The sequence below is a fragment of the Trachinotus anak genome, unplaced genomic scaffold (assembly GCF_046630095.1).
Source record: "Trachinotus anak isolate AG129_WGS33_773 ecotype Australia unplaced genomic scaffold, CSIRO_AGI_Tana_v1 ptg000015l, whole genome shotgun sequence".
Lineage (NCBI taxonomy): Eukaryota > Metazoa > Chordata > Actinopteri > Carangiformes > Carangidae > Trachinotus > Trachinotus anak.
Window position 1 is genome coordinate 2,034,617 of NW_027273866.1, and position 20,189 is coordinate 2,054,805.

Here is a 20,189-nt window from a genome sequence, read left to right on the forward strand (position 1 = left end):
CAGTATGAGCAGAGCACTGCTCTAACTAACTACCGTGCCATGATAATAAGGGTGCATTGGATATATACAGTGAGAAGAGTGTGTCATGTGAATCTAGCCTCATCTGCCTGAACTAGCTTGCAGGTTTTGCCTTATTTTTGACTTTGATGTTACACAGGGAAATAGTGAATATTATTAAGTGTGACCACTGTTTGGTTAATACAGTAATATTGAAATAAATTAAATAGCTTATTTAATTTCATTGTGACAGTATACCCCAGTCTGTAATATACTGTCTGTTTGTGGAACATAGAGTGAGAATTTGCTAATGGACAGCTAAGGTTGTTGCTCAGCCAATTAAGTTATTTAACATATATACTTCCACATGTACAGTCAAGTTTTCCCATTCAAGTGACTTTTGATTGGTACATTATTTTCATTCTGCCCAACTGGAAGAGTCAAGGACAAAATGAAAGGGTTAGACTTGAAGTTTTGGATATTCCCATTTCCTTTTTCACTGTTGCAACAGTAAACAAGTCTTACTTGTGGTCTGTGATCCTTTTCCACTTGTCAGCACTCTACACAACATTTGCTTGTGCTCATAACAGTCCCAGTGAGACCTATTACGAGTGCTTTACATAGATGCTCTCTAAATGAAAAAGGAGAATGTTGAGGTTTGCCGTGATTAATCTTGATCTGCAGCAGTGGAAGACACATCAGGTGATGGGTTTCTGAGTGACATCAAACTCATTTTTACTGTCACTTTGTCCTCTCACAAGGTGTGAAGAAAATTTGTCAAATGCACTTCACACCCAGCATATTTCCTCTGGGTGCTCTTTGGCCTTTCTCTCCTGACAGATTAGGACATGCACAATTTCACCCATCACAGCTCTGTCTGAACACTCCCAACCACTCTATTGCTACTCTTGGAACTACATGTACTGTCAAATCAAAAGTGTGGATTAAGCACATTCTGAACTGTATGTTGTTCTTCCCCACAGGACCCTGCTGGCATTAGGCTGTCGTGTGGTTCACGTGAATCCAAATGCAGAGGACTCCCTCAAAAAGATAAAACTTCCTAAGAAGTAAGAGTGCATGCTCATATTTATTGTATGCATTTCATCAGAAGGCACATTTCTTATCTAAACATAGCCCAGTTCAGACTGCTAGAGATAGAGTTAGGGATTATAATTAAGAGGAGACAGTAATTGGTAAAAGACATTTATATTTTTAACCATCAATTGAATCAAGCTATCTACAAATGAAAAGGTGCATAAACCCATTGAATGATCATCTGAAAATGTCCAGCAATATGATAACATTAATACTGTCTGTGCTGCCATAAACACTTACATCAGGCTATAAATGTGGGCAAACTAGTCTTGGTGAATTTATCCTGTATTACAGCCATAACTGAGGGAAAATGTTTTTATCTTTTTTTCCTGTAGCTACATGATGTCCAATGGCTATAAGCCATCTCCCCTGGACCTGTCTGACATAAAACTGACTCCAGGTCAGGAGCTGCTGGTCGACAAACTGGCAGAGAATGCACACAATGTGTGGGCCAAGGACCGTATCAAACAGGGATGGACCTACGGCATCCAGCAGGTACGCTGGTGTGTTCATGTACAGTATGTTGGGACCAAAACAATCATTTGGTGAAGACAATCTCATGCTAAAAGATCCCAAGATGCTTGTTAATGTTTAAGTTTTACTTGTAAAAACAATTAAGGAAACAAGGATTTTTTCTTAATATATAAAGAAAAAGGGAAAATGTTTTTACTCTGTCTCCAGTTTTGCTACTGTGTTTTTAATGTACTCAGTTTCTCCCTGATGGCTCATTAATTCACCTCCCGCACAGTCTATACCAGTGCACATGTCAGACAGTTTGTTTAGTCTGACATTTCCTAGCTATAAGCCATTATTCAATAGACAGTGAGATATTCTGCAGTAAAGGGCAACAAGCCACAGAACATATCACACAAAGTTTATTAGATACAGTGTGTCCCTTCTCATCTGTTGGCCAAACAAAAGCTAAAACTGTATAGACTGTATATCTGTTTTTTGCTGCCATGAAATTGGATGTGACACATTTTCCTGAAATGATAAATATTTCACTGTTTCACCCCCATTCATTTTTCACTGCAGTATGAAATGTTTGAAAAACTAAACAGGTTTATAACATTTGAACAGTCTTACTGCAGTTGGTCCTGGAAAAAAAGTTGATGCTTTTTACTTGAAAGCCTTATTTTACATCTACATAGAAAAATAAATTATGAATCTTGCAAATAAAGGGGAAGAAAAGAGAATTTCTGTTTGAATGCTGAAAGCAAGAGTAAAGTGAAAATAATATATCATGTTGAAAATGCTTCAATCATATTTGTGTGAACTTTTCATTTTTCCTGTTGTACCTGCTGTGAAACTTAATACTTAATTGACTTTACATTACCTTGGTGAAAGCTGGAAAGCTGATGTTTGTCCGTGCCCTCTTCACAGTTTGTAGATCCAAGTCATAGTTGACAACACAAGACCAAACGAGTGAACAGCGCTTATGAAAAATGTCACAAGGTTTTCATGGAAGCCCTTTAGTAACGGGGAAGCTGCTATGCCAAACTAAACACACAGTGTGTGATTTGTAAGCAAAGCAGAATTTCAAATGAACTGCTAGTATTAATATGTTACTTGCATGTTTTCACCCTGCTCCCCAGTAGGAGTACTTTGAAATGGGAAACGACCCAGGAAACATAGAGAAACGTGATGAGCAGCAGTTGCCCAATGGCAATAAATGGCCAATTAACTTCTCCATCACTGGGATTGACAGCACAGTCATAGCAAACACTGTTGTACCACTGAGCTGGCTCTCTTGAGTTGGCCTGTGGTTGATGAACTAACAACAATCCTTGGGGGGATGTGTTTGCTGCGTAAAATCCTCTCAAATTGCCTCCTCTCCCGGCAGGATCTGAAGAGTAAGCGTAACCCTCGCCTGGTTCCCTATGTTCTGCTGGATGAGCGCACCAAGAAGTCGAACAGGGACAGCCTGCGGGAGGCTATCCGTACCCTGATTGGCTATGGATACAACATTGAGCCCTCAGACCAGGAAGGCGGTGAGTTTGAGTCATCCATTACTCCTTTCCTTATTTGTTGGAGGGGATTCTGATGCTTCTGAAGCAGCAATCTACAATTTGACAATGGCCATTCTTTCCACCCGGTAGGACAAGTGGTTGAGCGTCTCAGCATCGACAAGATCCGCTTCTTCAGAGTAGAGAGGACGTATGCGGTGAAGACTGGGAAATGGTACTTTGAATTTGAGGCTGTGACGGGAGGAGACATGAGAGTGGGCTGGGCCAGACCTGGATGTAAGCCAGATGTGGAACTTGGCACAGATGAACTTGCTTTCGTCTTTTATGGATACAGGGTAAGCTGTATCCAACCTAACCTAACTAATATCTAAATGTTCATTTGCTTTGCATTACACTGCACTACACAACAGTTGAAATCTCACCAGAACTGTAGGGGGTTGAATCAATTATCATTTTCTGTATATTATCAAACTGACTTGTCTAATCTCTTTATTTAAATACTTATTGAACTTCATGACACAGATGAAGCTGACATGATTGGTTTCAAGAAAAGTAACTGGTCTTAAGACTGAAAATTAAGATTTAATGATATGTTATGTTGGCCACTTTTTCTTGTCCATATGCTGTACTCTATTTCTGAGTGTCATCTGTGTGCTGTTATGTACATAGGGCCATTGTCTGAACATGGGCAGCCGTTTGTTTGGGCGGTGCTGGCATGCTGGGGACGTGGTGGGCTGTATGATCAACATGGAGGACAAGTCCATGATCTTCACCCTTAATGGAGAGATCCTCATCACATCCAAGGGCTCTGAACTCTGTTTCACCGACTTTGAAACTGAGGATGGTGAGAAAGTGTGTGTGTATGTAATTGCAGATGTAATGTGTGTGGTTACAGAGCCAGTTACAGAAGCTGAAGGTCAGGGAATGAATGACTGATTGGAGAAAGAGTTGTTGGTCGTATGTCCTCGACCTCGTCCACTCATCTTTTAATAAAGCCTTCACATGCAGAGCAGGGGGCATTAACCTGGAATGACCATGCTGGGCATATAAGTGAAAACTAAGTGCCTCCCTGTAACAAAATCACCCTTATTTAATGTGACACTTGTAAATTGCCTTTTTGCAAAAGCTGGATTGATTTTCCTTCCCCTCCTGCTGTCTGTGTTTTTAGAGGCTTTTTACTCTCTCTCCTCTTCCTTTCTTTACTTCCTCTGGCTGTCCTTCAGGATTCATTCCAGTGTGCAGTCTCGGGCTGGCTCAGGTGGGTCGTATGAATCTGGGGAAAGATGCTAGCACCTTCAAATACTACACTATGTGCGGCCTTCAGGAGGGGTTTGAACCCTTCGCTGTCAACATGAACAGAGAGGTCACCATGTGGTTCAGCAAGCGTCTGCCTACTTTTGTCAATGTGCCGAGGGACCACAACCATATCGCAGTAAGAACAGAGGCAGAGAAATACTTATTTTTTAACAGTGATGAAATTGGTGCTTGGATGAATACGAAGACTTTCTCAATTCTTTTCAGGTAACCAGGATTGATGGCACCGTCGACAGCCCCCCATGTCTTAAAGTGACCCATAAGACTTTTGGCACCCAGAACAGTAATGCTGACATGGTGTTTTGTCGACTCAGCATGCCTGTAGAGTTCCACTCCATCTTCAAGTCCAGTCCAGTTGTAGACATGAACGGAGTGCATGAGGAAGACACCCTAAAAGTCAAACACAGGTGCTCACCTCCCCAAAATCATCAATTTAAGACTACGAGCTGCTTTTTTGCATCATGTTTTTTTGTGCTTGTCGCTGATCTGAAAAAACTCATGACATTGAGCAGATCATTCAAGCTGAGTTTCAGCTAGTGTGTTTGATTTGAAATAACATATGTGTGGCTTTATCAGATTTTTTATAATGTCTTTGAACATTACTCAGCCAGTCAGATCAGACCAAAACTCTTAACCTTACTAGGTGTAAAATGGGCCACACACTCAACACCCCATAGTCACACAATATATATTTACTAATATCTATCCACTAGATACAATTGAACAGTTTTGTTGCTAATTTCTGATGCCATTTATAACTATGTTTTGAAAAGGTATCCATTGAGATCTGTGAGGCACAGTGATGAAAGCAGACGAGTGGACTACAGCAGCATCACTATGGTACTGACTCATTTTTCGTTGGTAGAGTTCATTGTGGTTGCAACACTTACAGCGCTGGCTAACTCTGTTGTGTGTCTTTACAGTACTATCATTCAGTGAGGGTTTTCGCTGGTCAGGACCCTGCTGGTGTGTGGGTTGGATGGGTTACCCCCGACTACCATTACTATAGCAACAATTTCAACCTCAGCAAAAACAGAACGGTGACTGTAACCCTGGGTGACGAGCGAGGACGAGTCCATGAGAGGTGAGGCCATTTCTACGGAACTTTTACAACACACTTCTTCTTGTGGGTTGTAGCTTATGTCTCCTGAATCATAATAACGAATGAAAAGATGTGATTACCGACTTATATTTGCGCTCTGGTAGTGTGAAGAGGAGTAACTGCTACATGGTGTGGGGGGGTGATGTGACCAGTGCCGCTCACACCTCGAGTCGCAGCAACGTGGACTTGGAGATTGGCTGTCTGATAGACTTGGCCACCGGCCTGGTGACATTCACTGTGAATGGCAAAGAGATATCTACATCCTACCAGGTACTGAATGAATGCATATATTATACAGAGTATAGAAATAAACCAGGGAAAATCAAACCATGTCTAACTAAATATAGCTATAGCTTTATACTGTAGTCATAAAGCCCAGTTATGTTTACTTAACAGTTAAGTGTATGTTTATGTGAATAACCATTTTCTTTAAAACTCTAAGAATGGACATGCAGTAGAAAGAAACTTTTTTAGTTTTTATATTTTGTAACAGTAATAGTCACATTGTAAGGACTTGTAGAATATGCAGTTTTACTTTAAAGCTTGCTTGTGATTTTGCCACTTCACCATTCTTTTGTACCTTTGACCATCTTGTTTGTTTACTGTATACTTCCATCCACCCATAAGTCATATCACAACCCATACCTGTCTATCTGTCCACTCTGCTGTCTATCAATTCATCTGCAGTTCATTCTGTTGACCTTGAGAACAAGTCATCTTCTGTCTTTGTATATTTTCCAAACAGAGCAGTGACATCTGTATTGTTGAATTTCAGACTTTGAATTTGCCTGTGCAGATTGACTCTGTGAACTAAATCTTAAAGAACCTTTCGGAGGGTTTAATCTTCTTATGTTCCCCCTCTCTGAAATACTGTGAGTCTTCACCAAGTGCTGAGTCATCTCGCCTTGAAAGATCATGCACACTCTCTCTCTCACTCTCTCTTTCTCACTCTCTCTTTCTCACTCTCTCTCTCTCTCTCCCTCAGACACACACACACACACACACCTACTCACTCTCACTGGGGTTTCAAGATGCACCATTAAGCTGCTTTGCACAAGTCATGCTCTCTCGCTCCTGCTCAAGTTTTGGATGTGTTGTGCTTCCTGTTTTGACCTTTTATTAACTTGCTGCTCTTTTTTTCCTGCTCCAGGTGGAACCAAACACCAAGCTCTTCCCTGCTGTGTTTGTGCGACCCACCAGCCCAAACCTCTTCCAGTTTGAGCTTGCTAAAATAAAGGTATAGTCCCCTAACTGCTCCAGTACAACGTCCTTGTTGCATATATATTGTCTGTAGCACTGTGTGGAGGTCAGGATGGTGAATGAGTGTGCGGAGCTTTTTAATCACCCCACCCATGCATGTTGGTTTGCCCTCTCCAGAACGCCATGCCGCTGTCATCAGCCATCTTTAAGAGTGAACACAAGAACCCGGTGCCACAGTGTCCTCCCCGTTTAGATGTCCAGACCATCAATGCAGTGCTGTGGAGCCGCATGCCCAACACCTTTCTGACGGTGGAAACAGCCAGGGTCAGTGACAGACATGGCTGGGTGGTCCAGTGCGTGGAGCCCCTGCAGATGTTGGCTGTACACATACCTGAGGAGAACAGGTACAAACAAGAACAGACCATTTGTCCATTAGTTGATCCACAGCAACTCCAGTTTTGATAATCACTTTTTCTTTACTTTACATAATTGTAAAGTGAATATTTTGGAATGTGGACTATTTTCTGATATTAAGTTGGCTAAACAATTAAATGATTAATCAAAAGACATTAAAATATTATGAAGCAGTGAAAAAATAATAACACACTAGTATGGTTAGGTCTGTTGTGCTTGCAATGTGAGATACATTGTTATACTCAAAGCTAAGCAGATTTAAAATAGTTTTCTGTGGTTGTGCTTGTTACAGCATTTAACTATACTAGCAAGCCTCAATAGACTAAACCATAGCATTAAAATGTATTTTGAGACACTGTCTTCCTTCATTCCAAAGATGCGTGGACATCATGGAGCTGTCTGAACAGGAGGACATGAGGACATTCCACTACCACACTCTGAAGCTCTACTGTGCCCTCTGTGCTCTGGGCAACACCCGTGTGGCCCACGCCCTCTGCAGCCACCTCGACCAATCTCAGCTCTTATATACTATTGACAATCAGTACCTGTCAGGCATGCTACGTGAGGGCTTCTACAATGTCCTGATAAGCATCCACCTGGAGACTGCCAAGGAGGCTCGACTCATGATGAAAGACGAGTTCATCATCCCCGTCACGGCTGAGACGCGCTCCATCCGTCTCTTTTCTGACGCTTCCAAAAAGCACCTCCCGCCAGGGGTGGGGCTCAGCACCTCTCTCAAACCTCGCCTCAACTTTGCTCCGCTCTGTTTCATCAGCAACAAGCGGGAGCAATATCTGTATAGTCCCCAAATCCCACTGGATGCTCTGAAGGAGAAAGCGATTTCAATGTTGACAGAGGCCGTTCAAGGTGGAGGGCACCACATCCGAGATCCTGTGGGAGGATGTGTGGAGTACCAGTTTGTGCCAATCCTGAAGCTCATCAGCACCTTGCTGACTATGGGCGTATTAGAGAGTGAGGATGTGCATAAGATCCTACTGCTCATTGACCCAAATGTGTTCAGAGAGACACATGAGGAGGGGGCCACAGGGGCCACAGACAAAGAAGGACTCACAGGGACAGAAGATAAGGCGGTGGAAGCTGGAGAAGAGGAGGCAGCCAAAGAGGCTAAACAGCCAATGAAAGGCCTGCTGGAGAAGAGGCTGCCTGAGCCTGTGAAACGACAGGTAATAATGAACACACATGAACAGATCCAGCATTACCTTAAATGTGTTAAACCTTAATATAAACCACTGCAAATCACCAAAGCATGTAAAATCAATGAATGTTCGTCTACAAGTGCCAATTCACTCGCTAAAGACTAACACAGCTGTGCTCTCAATCACATGCTCCATAACTGCTCCACTGTAATAGACCCATTCAGAAGTCAGTCACACATGAAACGGCTCCATCTTTGTGTTGAACAAATGATCTCTTGGGTAAAAATGTCTTTTTAATAAATGAGTTAATGTGAAGCCATAAGGCTGTTTGTATGTATTCCTAACAGACTTACTCCTAACAGCTGCAGCTAGGCGCGCAACAGTGATGCAACAACATTTGCAACTGTGTTTGTCTCCTCCCCTTGTCTCTTCTCAAGATGTGCGAGCTGCTTCACTATTTCTGCGACTGCGAGCTGAAGCACCGCATCGAGGCCATCGTGTCATTTTCCGACAACTTTGTCTCCAAGCTGCAGTACAACCAGAAATTCCGCTACAATGAGCTGATGCTGGCCCTCAACATGTCCGCTGCTGTAACGGCAAAGAAGACCAAAGAGTTCAGATCGCCCCCTCAAGAACAGGTGAGATGATAGTCACTGCTTTGAAGGATACAAAAATGGTTGGAAACACTGATACACATGAGTTTCAGGTCACCAGCTACTCTGTGGTTCCCAGAGTGGTTAATGCAAGATTTCTTTCCCTTTTTTTCATTGTACATTTACTATGAATTAAAAAATAATAATAATTAAACATATCTAAAATCCGACAGGCGACATTTACATTAACTACATTTTCCTATTTGGGAAAGTGGTCTCAGATTTTTGGACCCCACTGTATTATATAAATATATACATATTTTATAATGTGGAATGTATGTACTATTCTATTTACAAACATAATCGAAATGGAAGAAATAAACAATAAACATCAAAGTTTCCATATAAGTAAAGCAACACAAATCAGTGCATGATGCCATGTGTGTCTTTTGGCTTTGATTGATGCATCAGATTTAAACCATAATGATAGACTGCAGGTGCTAAATGATAAGTTAGGAAGATGTATGTATTCAAGCATAGTCTGAACACTCCCACACAGAAGAGCAGGAATCACCTGTGTGGGTATACTGTAGGTGAGCGGTGCCTTTTTTTTCATAATTTATCTTAAATTCAATTTACTTGCAAGTCTGTATGTCTGTCTGTCATATGGTATATGGTATTATTTGAAATCACACTGTTATTAGTTGATGTGTCATAGGTGACATGGATAGTGCTGGTGGGTACACATGAAGGGGTCCTTTCGTGAACATGTGTTGCAGATTGAAAAAGTTGACAAACCACGGATCTATTCTAAGCACAAACACAACACTGCACAAACAACACATGTGTCATGGCATCTATACACTGTTGTTTACTCATTTATCATTCACTCTCCTGTGTGTGATAAGAAGGTATCTGCTGCTCTAGACTGGGGGGTGGGGGGTGGGGGGTGTCAGGTAACACCACTTTTCACCTACTCACTGCTCCACTGTGACAAGTTGCTCCTCTCTTCATGTGATTCACACAACTCTCACATCTGCCGTGTGACCTTGCTGACGCTCATGTGACATGAAGGTGCAAATCAGCAGAGGGTAAATGGGACTAGGAGCTATGCATCATCTAGAACTGATGAATCTTACAGTGAAGTTCACATGAATCTAAAATAACTAACCACGAAGAAAGCCTGCTGGCTCGCTGCTTCAAATGATGCATGTAACTAGATAATTCATTACATCACATCTGTAATCTTCCACATACATGGCTAATTTCTTTCCCCATCCTTAGATTACATTTTTGTTTTTGTGTGCTGAACTATGTTATTTTGCCTCAAGAATAAGAGCTGGTACTTGCTCCGAATATTCCTGAAAGCACTCTCCCTGTGTGTGTGTGTGTGTGTGTAAGTGTGTGTGTGTGTGTGTGTGTGTGTGTGTGTGGATTGAAGAAAGCCTCAAGGTGAATTTCTTGCTCTTGTCTTTGGTGTCATGGCTCTAGTGAGAGTTTACACTCAACTGCACACGCACATGCACATGCACACACACACACACACACACACACACACACGCACACACATACACACAGTACAGTATCCCTTTAGGGTCACAGCTGGGGATAGAGTTCTGCGCTTCACAGCTCCTTTAATGATTTGTCCTGGTGTCCTTCAGTCTGTGAGTACTGAAGGAGAACCAGCTGCTTTAGCGTTTTTTTTCTACCTGTGAATCCTACAATGAGACACACATCATGTTCAGATTTATGTTTATACAGTTGACTGATTCCACGTGTGTTCATATTTCAGATCAACATGCTGCTGACATTCAGTATGGGTGAGGATTGTCCATGTCCGACGGACATCCAGGAGGAACTCTACGATTTTCACAACCAGCTGCAGCTTCACTGTGGTGAGATGCAGATCTTGCAAAACCTTTAAGAACTGCTTTATTGGTTATCCTTATCATGAAACATTATTGTATTCAGTATGATACATTATTCTAATATTGCTGCAATTGATTTTAAAACTTCTTGCAAACATATAGAGACAGAAAAATATGGAACATACTTGTACAGCAATTGTGCATTTTTGCCACTGTTGCTTGAGCTGCTATTGTGTCAACATCAGCTGACTACTACCAGAGAAATGCCTTCTTTTTCCCTCTCTACATCTCTCTGTGTCCTGGCAGAAGAGTTATAGTTCAGTGCCTCTTGATGTTTTGATAAGTAATTGAACTTTCCAACCTTCTGTGGTACCACCAATCTAATGGCAGTTTCAGCTGTGCCTCATACCGCTGACCTGTCATGGCGTCCTCCACACAGAGAACAATAAAAAAAAAAACAACAACTTGAAATTGCCACAAAATGGGAGATTCTGTAAATCCTATACAATGCATCATACAGATGACATACCTAACCCCACAGGAAGCCAAGCTTGGCAGAGATATTGCTTTAATATGCTTCATGTGCGCTGTGTGTCTATCTGTTTGTGTTGTGTAGGAATCCCTATGGAGGAAGATGAAGACGAGCAAGATACATCCATTAAAGGTCGCCTCCTAATGCTGGTGAACAAGATCAAAGGCCAGTCTCACAAAGCAGAGGAGCCGACAGAGAAGGAGCAGGCCGCACCATGTAAGCAAATCACTGTTTTTATTGCAATACTTCAATTATTACCGGTGCCCTCTGTGTTGCTATCCTTGAACATGGGTTTTTTCACCCATCTCTCTTGTGATTGGCCTGAAATTACTTACATTTAATTCATATTCTAGTCAGAAAGCATCGATCCAATCATGGCCTTGTGACCATGACAGCACAACGAAACAGCAGCAAACTGTAAACCTTTGGGAATGGCAAACGCTCTCTCTTCATGAGCTTTTACTTCACAATCCAAATGTCCAAAACTTGCTGAGGAAAAACGTGTCCTTGAGCAAGACATTAAAGTTGTTGTGTTCAGTTTCTATACAGTGTTCACAGTGTTTGTTTCTTTCCCTCCTGTGAAAGCACAAGCTGTGAACTTGCCTTTTCCATTTAAAAGCCAGTCCATTCTGCTTGTTTACTGTCTCTCTCACCTCTCTTCTTACAAGCACTCTGCCTCTGTTCCTCACTCAAAGGGAGGGGAGAATAGCAGTCTTGCCTCAATCTGTTTGCCAATGTCAGTTGGACTGAGTCACCGGGTGGTAGTCATTTCCATTTCAATTTCTTTTCAATTTCATTATGGTAATATGGAGCCGGGTGGAGAAGAGACTCCAGAGTGAAGATCTTCCTTCAGCTCCCGCGGGAGACGAGAGATGGCAGGAAAAAAAAAACATGGATGATAAAACCAAATCCTTCACCTGATTAAGTCCACAGACACACATGTACATGCGAGCGAAAAACTACACAATCATGAGCGCACACACACTCGGGTACAAGAACCATTTCGATCACAGTGCACAATAACCATGCAGAACAAGTTGTGTCAAATTTTTTATCTCAAGTACCACTCTATATAAGGGACAACCAATCAAGTCGCTGATTGCAGATTATTACTTAATGTTAATAGATACACTCTACCTTGTTCTGTTGGCCTTCAAAGTAGAAAACCGTGTGTCACTTGAAATTGCTTCCCATATGTTTTGAATTTTATTTATTAGCATATGTCTCCATTTATGGCAGCAATTTTTCCCTTATATACAACCTTTCCTGGGAATTACACTGTTGAGGCAATAAAACAAGACATGTGTGTCTGCCTTTTATTGCTAAGATGGAGACTAACCAATGTGAAACAGGGTATTTTATTACTCCTGTAAACCCTTCTGAGAAATCTTGCCACCACCGTGCCATCACTGTCTATTCTTGAAAGCAATGCTGGAAACAAGAAGTGGCCAAATTGCAGATGGATAAATTGGGGCTGAAATATGTGTTGCAGACTGCAGACGCTGAAAGGCGATCTCTCCGCTGGGATTTGGTGTGACCCTGACGTGGAGCATATAAAACTACTGCACTGCTCTCTGAGGAGCGAGGCGGGATGAAAATAGAGGAGTGTATGTTTTATCCTTAAAAGAGTGCTTTGGGTGGTGGCGTCAGTCGTGTCTGCAGGGTGTTGTGTAAGGGCTGATTGATCAGAGGACTGGTTTGTGGTGGCAGCTGCAGTTCACGAGCATCACTTCTACTTCTGTCACAGCTGGAGAAAGCGAGGGAAAGGAATGAAAGGATAGAGTGAGAATGAAATCACACACAGACAAATTCTCTCATCTGCTAAAATAATTCTTTGAGTAATTTTCTGCCTTATGGGCCCCACTGTATCTCTACAATTTGTTTTTTGGCATTGAGCCTATGATTTGATGAGAGTGGCAGGAAACAAAGGCGGGGGGGTGGGGTGGGGGGTGGGGGGGGAGAAGAAGAAGAAGAAGAAGAAGAAGAAGACAGCTGGCAAGCAAACACGAATGCAAGTGTTTTATGAAGGAATACATTTGTTAAACCTCAACGATACACGCCATTAATTTTGAATGTTAACTTTTGATTCTCCACATGACACCTGATATAGCTGATATAGTTTTTGTTTTGTTTTACTTTGTTTGGAATTGGTCATATTTTCTTTTGCAGGTGCAATATATTAGACGTGTTTGTGACAGTTGGTATGTTTTTTGAAAACCAAAATAAAATCTTATATAAGAAGAGGATCTGCCAGGAGCCTGGAGGACGCCTGGAGCGAAGACGACATGATATATTCTGAGCTGTTGCTCCAGCTATAACTTCTCCTCCTCCTGTCACATCATCTGGCCCTGTGAGACCCTGAAGATACAGAAGGCGCCATCGTCTTTGCCATTATTTCACAGGGATGAAGTAAAAGGAGCGTCAAAGTCATTTTCCTCATCTGATGAATGGTTTATCCACCAGAAGCATTTAATGCTCAGACATGATGACTCGCCTTGAACAAATCTGTGTGTGTGTGTGTGTGTGTGTGTGTGTGTGTGTGTATGTGTGAGAGAGAGAGAGAGACAGAAAAGGAATTGTGTATGAACACTCAAACCATAAAACCTACTGCCTTCTTTCAGTGTAACTCTAGACAGGTCAGATTTGTTTGTTTGGGATGTAGGGGGAAGAGGGGGAGGTGCTGGAGGGGTGTATTCAAGACAGACAGACAGCCGGGGAACAAGCGAGTGTGCTTGATAGTGTGACAGAATGAGAGTCAGGTGTTGTGAAGCATGTTGGCTGAGGGGAAGAAATGTCGCTTCTCATTTTGGACCAAGCTGGTGCTACTGCCCTTTCTCTGACACCCATGCAACTCTCGGCGGCAGGATCGGTTACTGCTGACGATGACATTCTGCTTGCTCCCCACCCATCACACAATACACTGATTGACAGCCTGGTGTCAAATAGTCTTTGGAAAACCAACACATCCAATCAGCAAAACAGACACAGAGGCCTTAAAAACACAATCACCTAATTGCAATACTTTTAGGGAAATCAATTGTGTGTAAATTGCTCCATCTTTTATGGTTTAATTGATGTCTTTCCATCCTTGGTGTATGCATACCCCCATGAGCAGACACAAATATGCTTGCACACCCTCACCCACACACCCTATTGATCCAGTTTTAATGAAGCCTTAAGGGTAACCCACATATGAGCTGTCCAAACAAATGTCTCCATTCAACCACAGAAGCAGAATATCCTACTGTAGGAAACTATTAATAAACCATCCACTACCACTTTCTTATTCTTTACGTAGCACGACTTCCTTTCTTTTTTTCCACTCCACTGAAAATGTCACGAATGAGCTTGCAAACTGTGTTTTCTCTTCCACAGAATAGAGGAAAATAACTCTGACATTGCTGAAACACAAATGATTACCTCTCCTTTAGAAATAGAGGCTTGTAGAGGTGGCTGACACACACCTACAGTCCTATTTGCTCAACTGAAGCCACGAGAAAAACACCTTGAATGAGCTGTGCCTTATTTATTTTTTCTTCTGTCCTCAAGGTCTTATTTGCATCACTGAGCCAGTGTGGGAATGCAACCTTTGAATTGTGTCTTTTTTTTTCCTCAAGTGCTCAAGCATCGGTTGTGTAAAAATGAGACCACTCAGTCAAGTAGAGTCCTCTTTAAAATCAGTCTAATAGAACTTTGTGTTTGTGTGTGTGTGATAATGTGTGTGTGTACACTTAAGTGCCTTAAGGGGGATTGCTGTGTCTTGGTGTGATCCCAGTTAATGGAAGGAAGGTTTCAGTGATATCAGCAAGCACTTCACTGCCGCCCCCATTTTTGTGCCCAAGCCTGAAAATAATGTACCCAAAATAAGAGGATCGCTATTCTTCAGCTCTCAGATTACAGTCATAACCCTGGTTTCCTTTGAAGGTCACTCTTAAAACCAAAAAATCAGAATGAGTGTAAGAGATACTGAACCAAAGTTACAGAGGCACAAACATAGTAGAAATGTAAGGGGTTTTTTTGCCTCACCTGCAACAGTGGTTGCAGTGATGTTGGAATCCTTGAAATGCCTTGCAAAGTTAGAATCAGGAGACGTAGAGGTTTCAAACAATATATAATTTGTCAAGGTTGTGCTGGGATTGTGCCTTACCAGCACCGAACGACAGAAAGACACAGTGGAGAATTTACCAGCCTGGAGGAGAACTCAGTGGAGACCCAAACAGAGCTAAAAGGAGAGTCCGTATTGGTTGACCATCAGAAACATGCCTCCAAATGAATACTTGCGTTGTTCCATGTGAGATGACGGTTTAAATATTGCTAACGCATTCACCACAACAACCTTATGAGGCCACTATATGCCACTATTGTTTGTTAAATGATGATTCTGACGAGATGCATAATGATGAAAATAACTTTCTTTCCAGCCAATCTGAAGGAGCTGATCTCTCAGACCATGGTCAGCTGGGCCCAGGAGTGTCACATCCAGGACCCAGAGCTCGTCCGTAAGATGTTCAGCCTGCTGAGGAGGCAGTACGACAGCATTGGGGAGCTGCTTCGGGCCATGAGGAAGACTTACACCATCAGTGCTGCCTCGGTGCAGGACACCATCAACCTCCTGGCCTCTCTGGGCCAGATCAGATCTCTGCTATCTGTCCGCATGGGGAAAGAGGAGGAGAAGCTCATGATTGATGGACTTGGGTAGGTCAATGAACTTTTGCTTGTTCCCCTAAAAGATACATGATTTAAAAAATGCATATACTATATATTTCTGGTCTTAATATCCTTATCCTTTGTTTTATGCCAATTTGGTACTGTTCTTTAGTGAGCATTTATTATTCAGTATTTCTGTTTGTGTCTTTTTTCTCTCCAGCGACATCATGAACAACAAGGTGTTCTACCAGCATCCGAACCTAATGAGAATACTGGGCATGCATGAGACTGTCATGGAGGTCATGGTCAATGTGCTTGGAGGAGACAAATCCCAGGTTTAACAACATCTATCTCTATATTTATCTCTCTGCTTCCAGAGGCACCCATAGTGCTCGCTGCACCACCTCGCTGGAAATGATGTTGCTTACTAATAGAAAGTTGTGCTTTCAGTCCAGTTTTGTGTGTCATCATTTGTGTGAAGCATGGTTGCAGGGTGAATGTGCATTAATGAAGATGTGGTCACAGTAGGTGGGCTTTCTCCTTAGGACGAGACAGGGAGTGGGGGCAGAAAGGGCAGAATGTGGCTGTTTGGCAGCGTGTGAAGGTGTCAGGCCTTTTAGACATTAATTAGGAACAGAGACACGGGGGAATTTATAGTAACAAGCCTGGAGGAAGTCATTACAGTAAACTCAGTAAACCTGAAGAAAACAACAACCTCTCCAAAACCACCTGTTATCACATTACTGTTTTTTTTTTTTGAGTGACAATTTGTTAGCAACATGTAGACCTGAAGATAGTCTACTATATGTGTGTTCACTGTTCGTAAATACAGGAGACCGTCTGTCCTGGTTGTGATCTTGCTACAATTCTCTTGTTTTAAAATACATCCAGGTCAAATGCTTGACCCTACTTAGTCTGTGTGTGCCATCCTACAGGAAATCGCTTTCCCCAAGATGGTGGCCAGCTGTTGTCGCTTCCTGTGCTACTTCTGCCGGATCAGCCGTCAGAACCAGAAAGCCATGTTCGACCACCTCAGTTACCTGCTGGAGAACAGCAGTGTGGGTCTAGGTGGGTACAGCTCTCTATGTCTTGGATATCAGTCATGCTACTTGGCGATTAGCCCAATAACTACTGATGCTAAGCTACTACATCTTTACCGGATGAAGACCACACAACCTGAACAGGAATCAAGCAAAACCTTTGAAAAGAGAATGAAATGAAAACGAAGATGTCATATGGTTGTTGCCGTACTGTGTGATCATAGGACTTCTGCACCTCTGAGCCCACACATACATTAGGCTCACACCTTAGTGTGTGTGACTGTGAGTCTAAGTGCTGAGAATCTATCAGCAAAGAGTGTGACTCATCTCCCATTCTGTTAGAAGATGGTGATGCCACAGTCTCAGTGAGCACCCCGCCGGTGCGAGAGAGTGTCTCCCTTGGATGCATGCACACACACACATGCACCCAGTCAGGAAGGCATACACACACACATACTTCACAGATTGCTCATTAACCAGGCAACAAGGACAAGAAGTTATGTGATAGTATAAAAAATAAGAAAAAAAAAAAAAGTCTTTAAAAGCTTATAAGATGTAACTACAATACGATAGATATTGTGTTGGTAAGCACAGTGCTGCATAAACTGGTTCCCATAACCCCTTGTGGAACCAAACAGGACTGAAGTTTCCAGTGAAAACTGGTGGAGGAAACTTTCCTTTAACACATTAACCAATCACTATTAACCAGCTGTTGGCAGATTAGCTGCAAGTGATATTTGGAAGGAGTGGAAACACCACCCCCTGCTGTTTATACAGCATTTTGTTGAAATGAGAGACACACATACATGCTGGGTGAGTAGACATTAGATAACTTAGAAAAGACAGTAAGCAGCTGGTCCTGTGTGTGTGCTTGTATTGCAGCTTCACCTGCTATGAGGGGCTCCACTCCTCTTGATGTGGCTGCTTCCTCAGTGATGGACAACAATGGCCTGGCTCTAGCACTGGAGGAACCTGATCTGGACAAGGTATGACTGTTTTTTGGGAGTTACAGATAAAATATGAAGTCAATTAAAAGTATGGGATACACATGCTATGCAAACCTGTTTCTAAATAGAGTAGCTAGGATGAACAGATTAAAGCTGCATATATGTGGGCTATAGGTAATGTTATGTATGTACTACATCTGTAGGTGGTCACGTATCTGGCAGGGTGCGGTCTCCAGAGTTGTCCAATGCTCCTGGCTAAAGGTTATCCAGACATTGGCTGGAACCCCATTGAAGGAGAACGATACCTTTCCTTCTTGCGGTTTGCCGTCTTCGTCAATGGTAAGACTGCAGTTGCCATCCCCAGTCTTTCCTTTCCCTCATTTACTCTCCCTTTCTGCTTATTCTGTCACTATACCTCTATTTAAACCTTAAAACCTTGCAAAATCCCAACTGAGACCTGGATTCAGTTGCTTTAAGGCAAAGTTCATATGAAGTTTTGCCTGAGGCTGTGTATTAGAACTATGTGCCATATTTTCCTGCTGACATTAATGATGTATTTTCTTTGCTGGTCTGTATTTAGTCACATCCACCCATATTATTTGTGCTCTAGGTGAGAGTGTGGAGGAGAACTCCAGTGTTGTGGTCAAGCTGCTCATTCGTCGTCCGGAGTGTTTTGGACCGGCCCTGAGGGGCGAGGGAGGGAATGGCCTGCTGGCTGCCATGAAGGAAGCCATTAAGATCTCTGAGACACCTGCTCTGGACCTGCCAGGCTCTGTCCAGGGAGTCTGCTCCGACATGTAAGCCACAAAGAACAGGCAAAGCTTATCAGATCAATGCTGAGGGCTTACCCTCAAGATTAGCTGCTCATCCCGCTTGCCTTGCATATTTGCCATGATGCCCTTCAAAAATGTTCTTCCCCTTTTCTGTTTCTGTTCTTCCCCTATTCTCTGCTTTGTTTTCTGTCAGGTCTGCTGATGGTGATGACGAAGAGGAGGTGGTCCACATGGGCAATGCCATTATGTCCTTCTATTCTGCGCTCATTGACCTTTTGGGACGTTGTGCCCCAGAGATGCATGTATGTCTCTTTTGACACCGTGAGTTTTTTAAATTGCTTTTATTGGACAGATTTTTCCTCTATTTTCACTTTTTTTCCCTTCTTTAGATCATCAACAAAGGGAAAGGTGAAGCTCTGCGTATCCGTGCCATCCTGCGCTCTCTAGTGCCTACTGAGGACCTCGTGGGAATAATCAGCATACCACTCAAAATGCCCATCATCAACAAAGGTACTGGTCAGGATGTTCACTTCAAGAACTCATAGCAACAAACTATACGGCTTGACACATTTTCACACTTTCATCAGAGGACACATCATATTCATTTGCATACGACAGCAGAGTGTCTACCTCACATGCAGATACAATGGCTATGAAACTCTACACATTCAGTGCAAAGCGGAAGGTTATTGATTTCATTTCACTGCTCATGCCCTTTTAATCAGCACAACACTTTACTGCACACTCCCATAGCTCTGAGTAAGCCAGATCATTTCTATAGCGAGCTGTCTTGCTCTATTGATTGATCTGCATAAGCATGGCGAGACTCGCCTCTTAAATTTGCTGCTGCGAGCACCGCCACACAGGCTCTGTCAGCGGGCCAAGAGTGAAGACAGCACCAGAAAACTCTCATCCACATGCTGCTGCATGCTGCCTAATGAAAACACATGACTCCCCTAATCAGAAAAGACTTGCCATTATGTACTGTAGGCTTTTCTCTGGGTATTTCACTGCTTCACACCTGCATGAATTACCTGGTTGAAAATGTTGTGCCTTCCCCTTTTTGTCTCAATCTCTCTCAGATGGGTCAGTGACAGAGCCGGACATGTCAGCCAGTTTTTGTCCAGACCACAAGGCCCCAATGGTGCTGTTTCTGGACAGGGTGTATGGTATAGAGGACCAGAGCTTTCTGCTTCACCTGCTCGAAGTGGGCTTTCTCCCTGACCTGAGGGCTGCTACCTCTCTGGATACGGTGGGTGAAGCGGACAGGAATACTAATAATGGGAATAATAATAATGGGCAACCTTTTATACTAATGAAGAGCCACTCATTACGCCCTGGTTTAAGTTTATTTTCAGGTGATTGATTGAATTGTTTCTTTGCTCTTATTTATGAACAAACAATTTATATGGAGCTTTGAAAAAATATCACCGAACTAAAAGCTTTTAGAAATATTTTTAAAAAAAAATTAAGTACACAGCAACTAAGTGACTCCCTAGACAGCAAGGAGAACCCATAGCAAAGGCTGGAATATCGGACAGCT

At 42.6% G+C, this 20,189-nt stretch overlaps 1 protein-coding gene across 2 annotated transcripts in view; it reads left to right on the forward strand.

The window, feature by feature from the left end:
• Positions 1-20,189, forward strand: part of LOC139632809 (ryanodine receptor 3-like) — a 99,041-nt gene that overhangs the window by 46,922 nt on the left and 31,930 nt on the right. For both annotated transcript variants that reach the window (XM_071498015.1, XM_071498016.1), the window contains exons 23-47: positions 981-1,064; positions 1,428-1,587; positions 2,936-3,083; positions 3,192-3,394; positions 3,729-3,903; positions 4,283-4,491; positions 4,581-4,780; positions 5,147-5,213; positions 5,297-5,457; positions 5,580-5,745; positions 6,626-6,712; positions 6,853-7,079; positions 7,466-8,273; positions 8,684-8,884; positions 10,632-10,734; positions 11,324-11,455; positions 15,661-15,934; positions 16,107-16,221; positions 16,822-16,954; positions 17,809-17,912; positions 18,077-18,212; positions 18,484-18,670; positions 18,840-18,948; positions 19,036-19,156; positions 19,729-19,898. In XM_071498015.1, the coding sequence (XP_071354116.1) occupies positions 981-1,064; positions 1,428-1,587; positions 2,936-3,083; positions 3,192-3,394; positions 3,729-3,903; positions 4,283-4,491; positions 4,581-4,780; positions 5,147-5,213; positions 5,297-5,457; positions 5,580-5,745; positions 6,626-6,712; positions 6,853-7,079; positions 7,466-8,273; positions 8,684-8,884; positions 10,632-10,734; positions 11,324-11,455; positions 15,661-15,934; positions 16,107-16,221; positions 16,822-16,954; positions 17,809-17,912; positions 18,077-18,212; positions 18,484-18,670; positions 18,840-18,948; positions 19,036-19,156; positions 19,729-19,898 (4,480 nt within the window). The remainder of the gene's footprint in view (positions 1-980; positions 1,065-1,427; positions 1,588-2,935; positions 3,084-3,191; positions 3,395-3,728; positions 3,904-4,282; positions 4,492-4,580; positions 4,781-5,146; positions 5,214-5,296; positions 5,458-5,579; positions 5,746-6,625; positions 6,713-6,852; positions 7,080-7,465; positions 8,274-8,683; positions 8,885-10,631; positions 10,735-11,323; positions 11,456-15,660; positions 15,935-16,106; positions 16,222-16,821; positions 16,955-17,808; positions 17,913-18,076; positions 18,213-18,483; positions 18,671-18,839; positions 18,949-19,035; positions 19,157-19,728; positions 19,899-20,189) is intronic.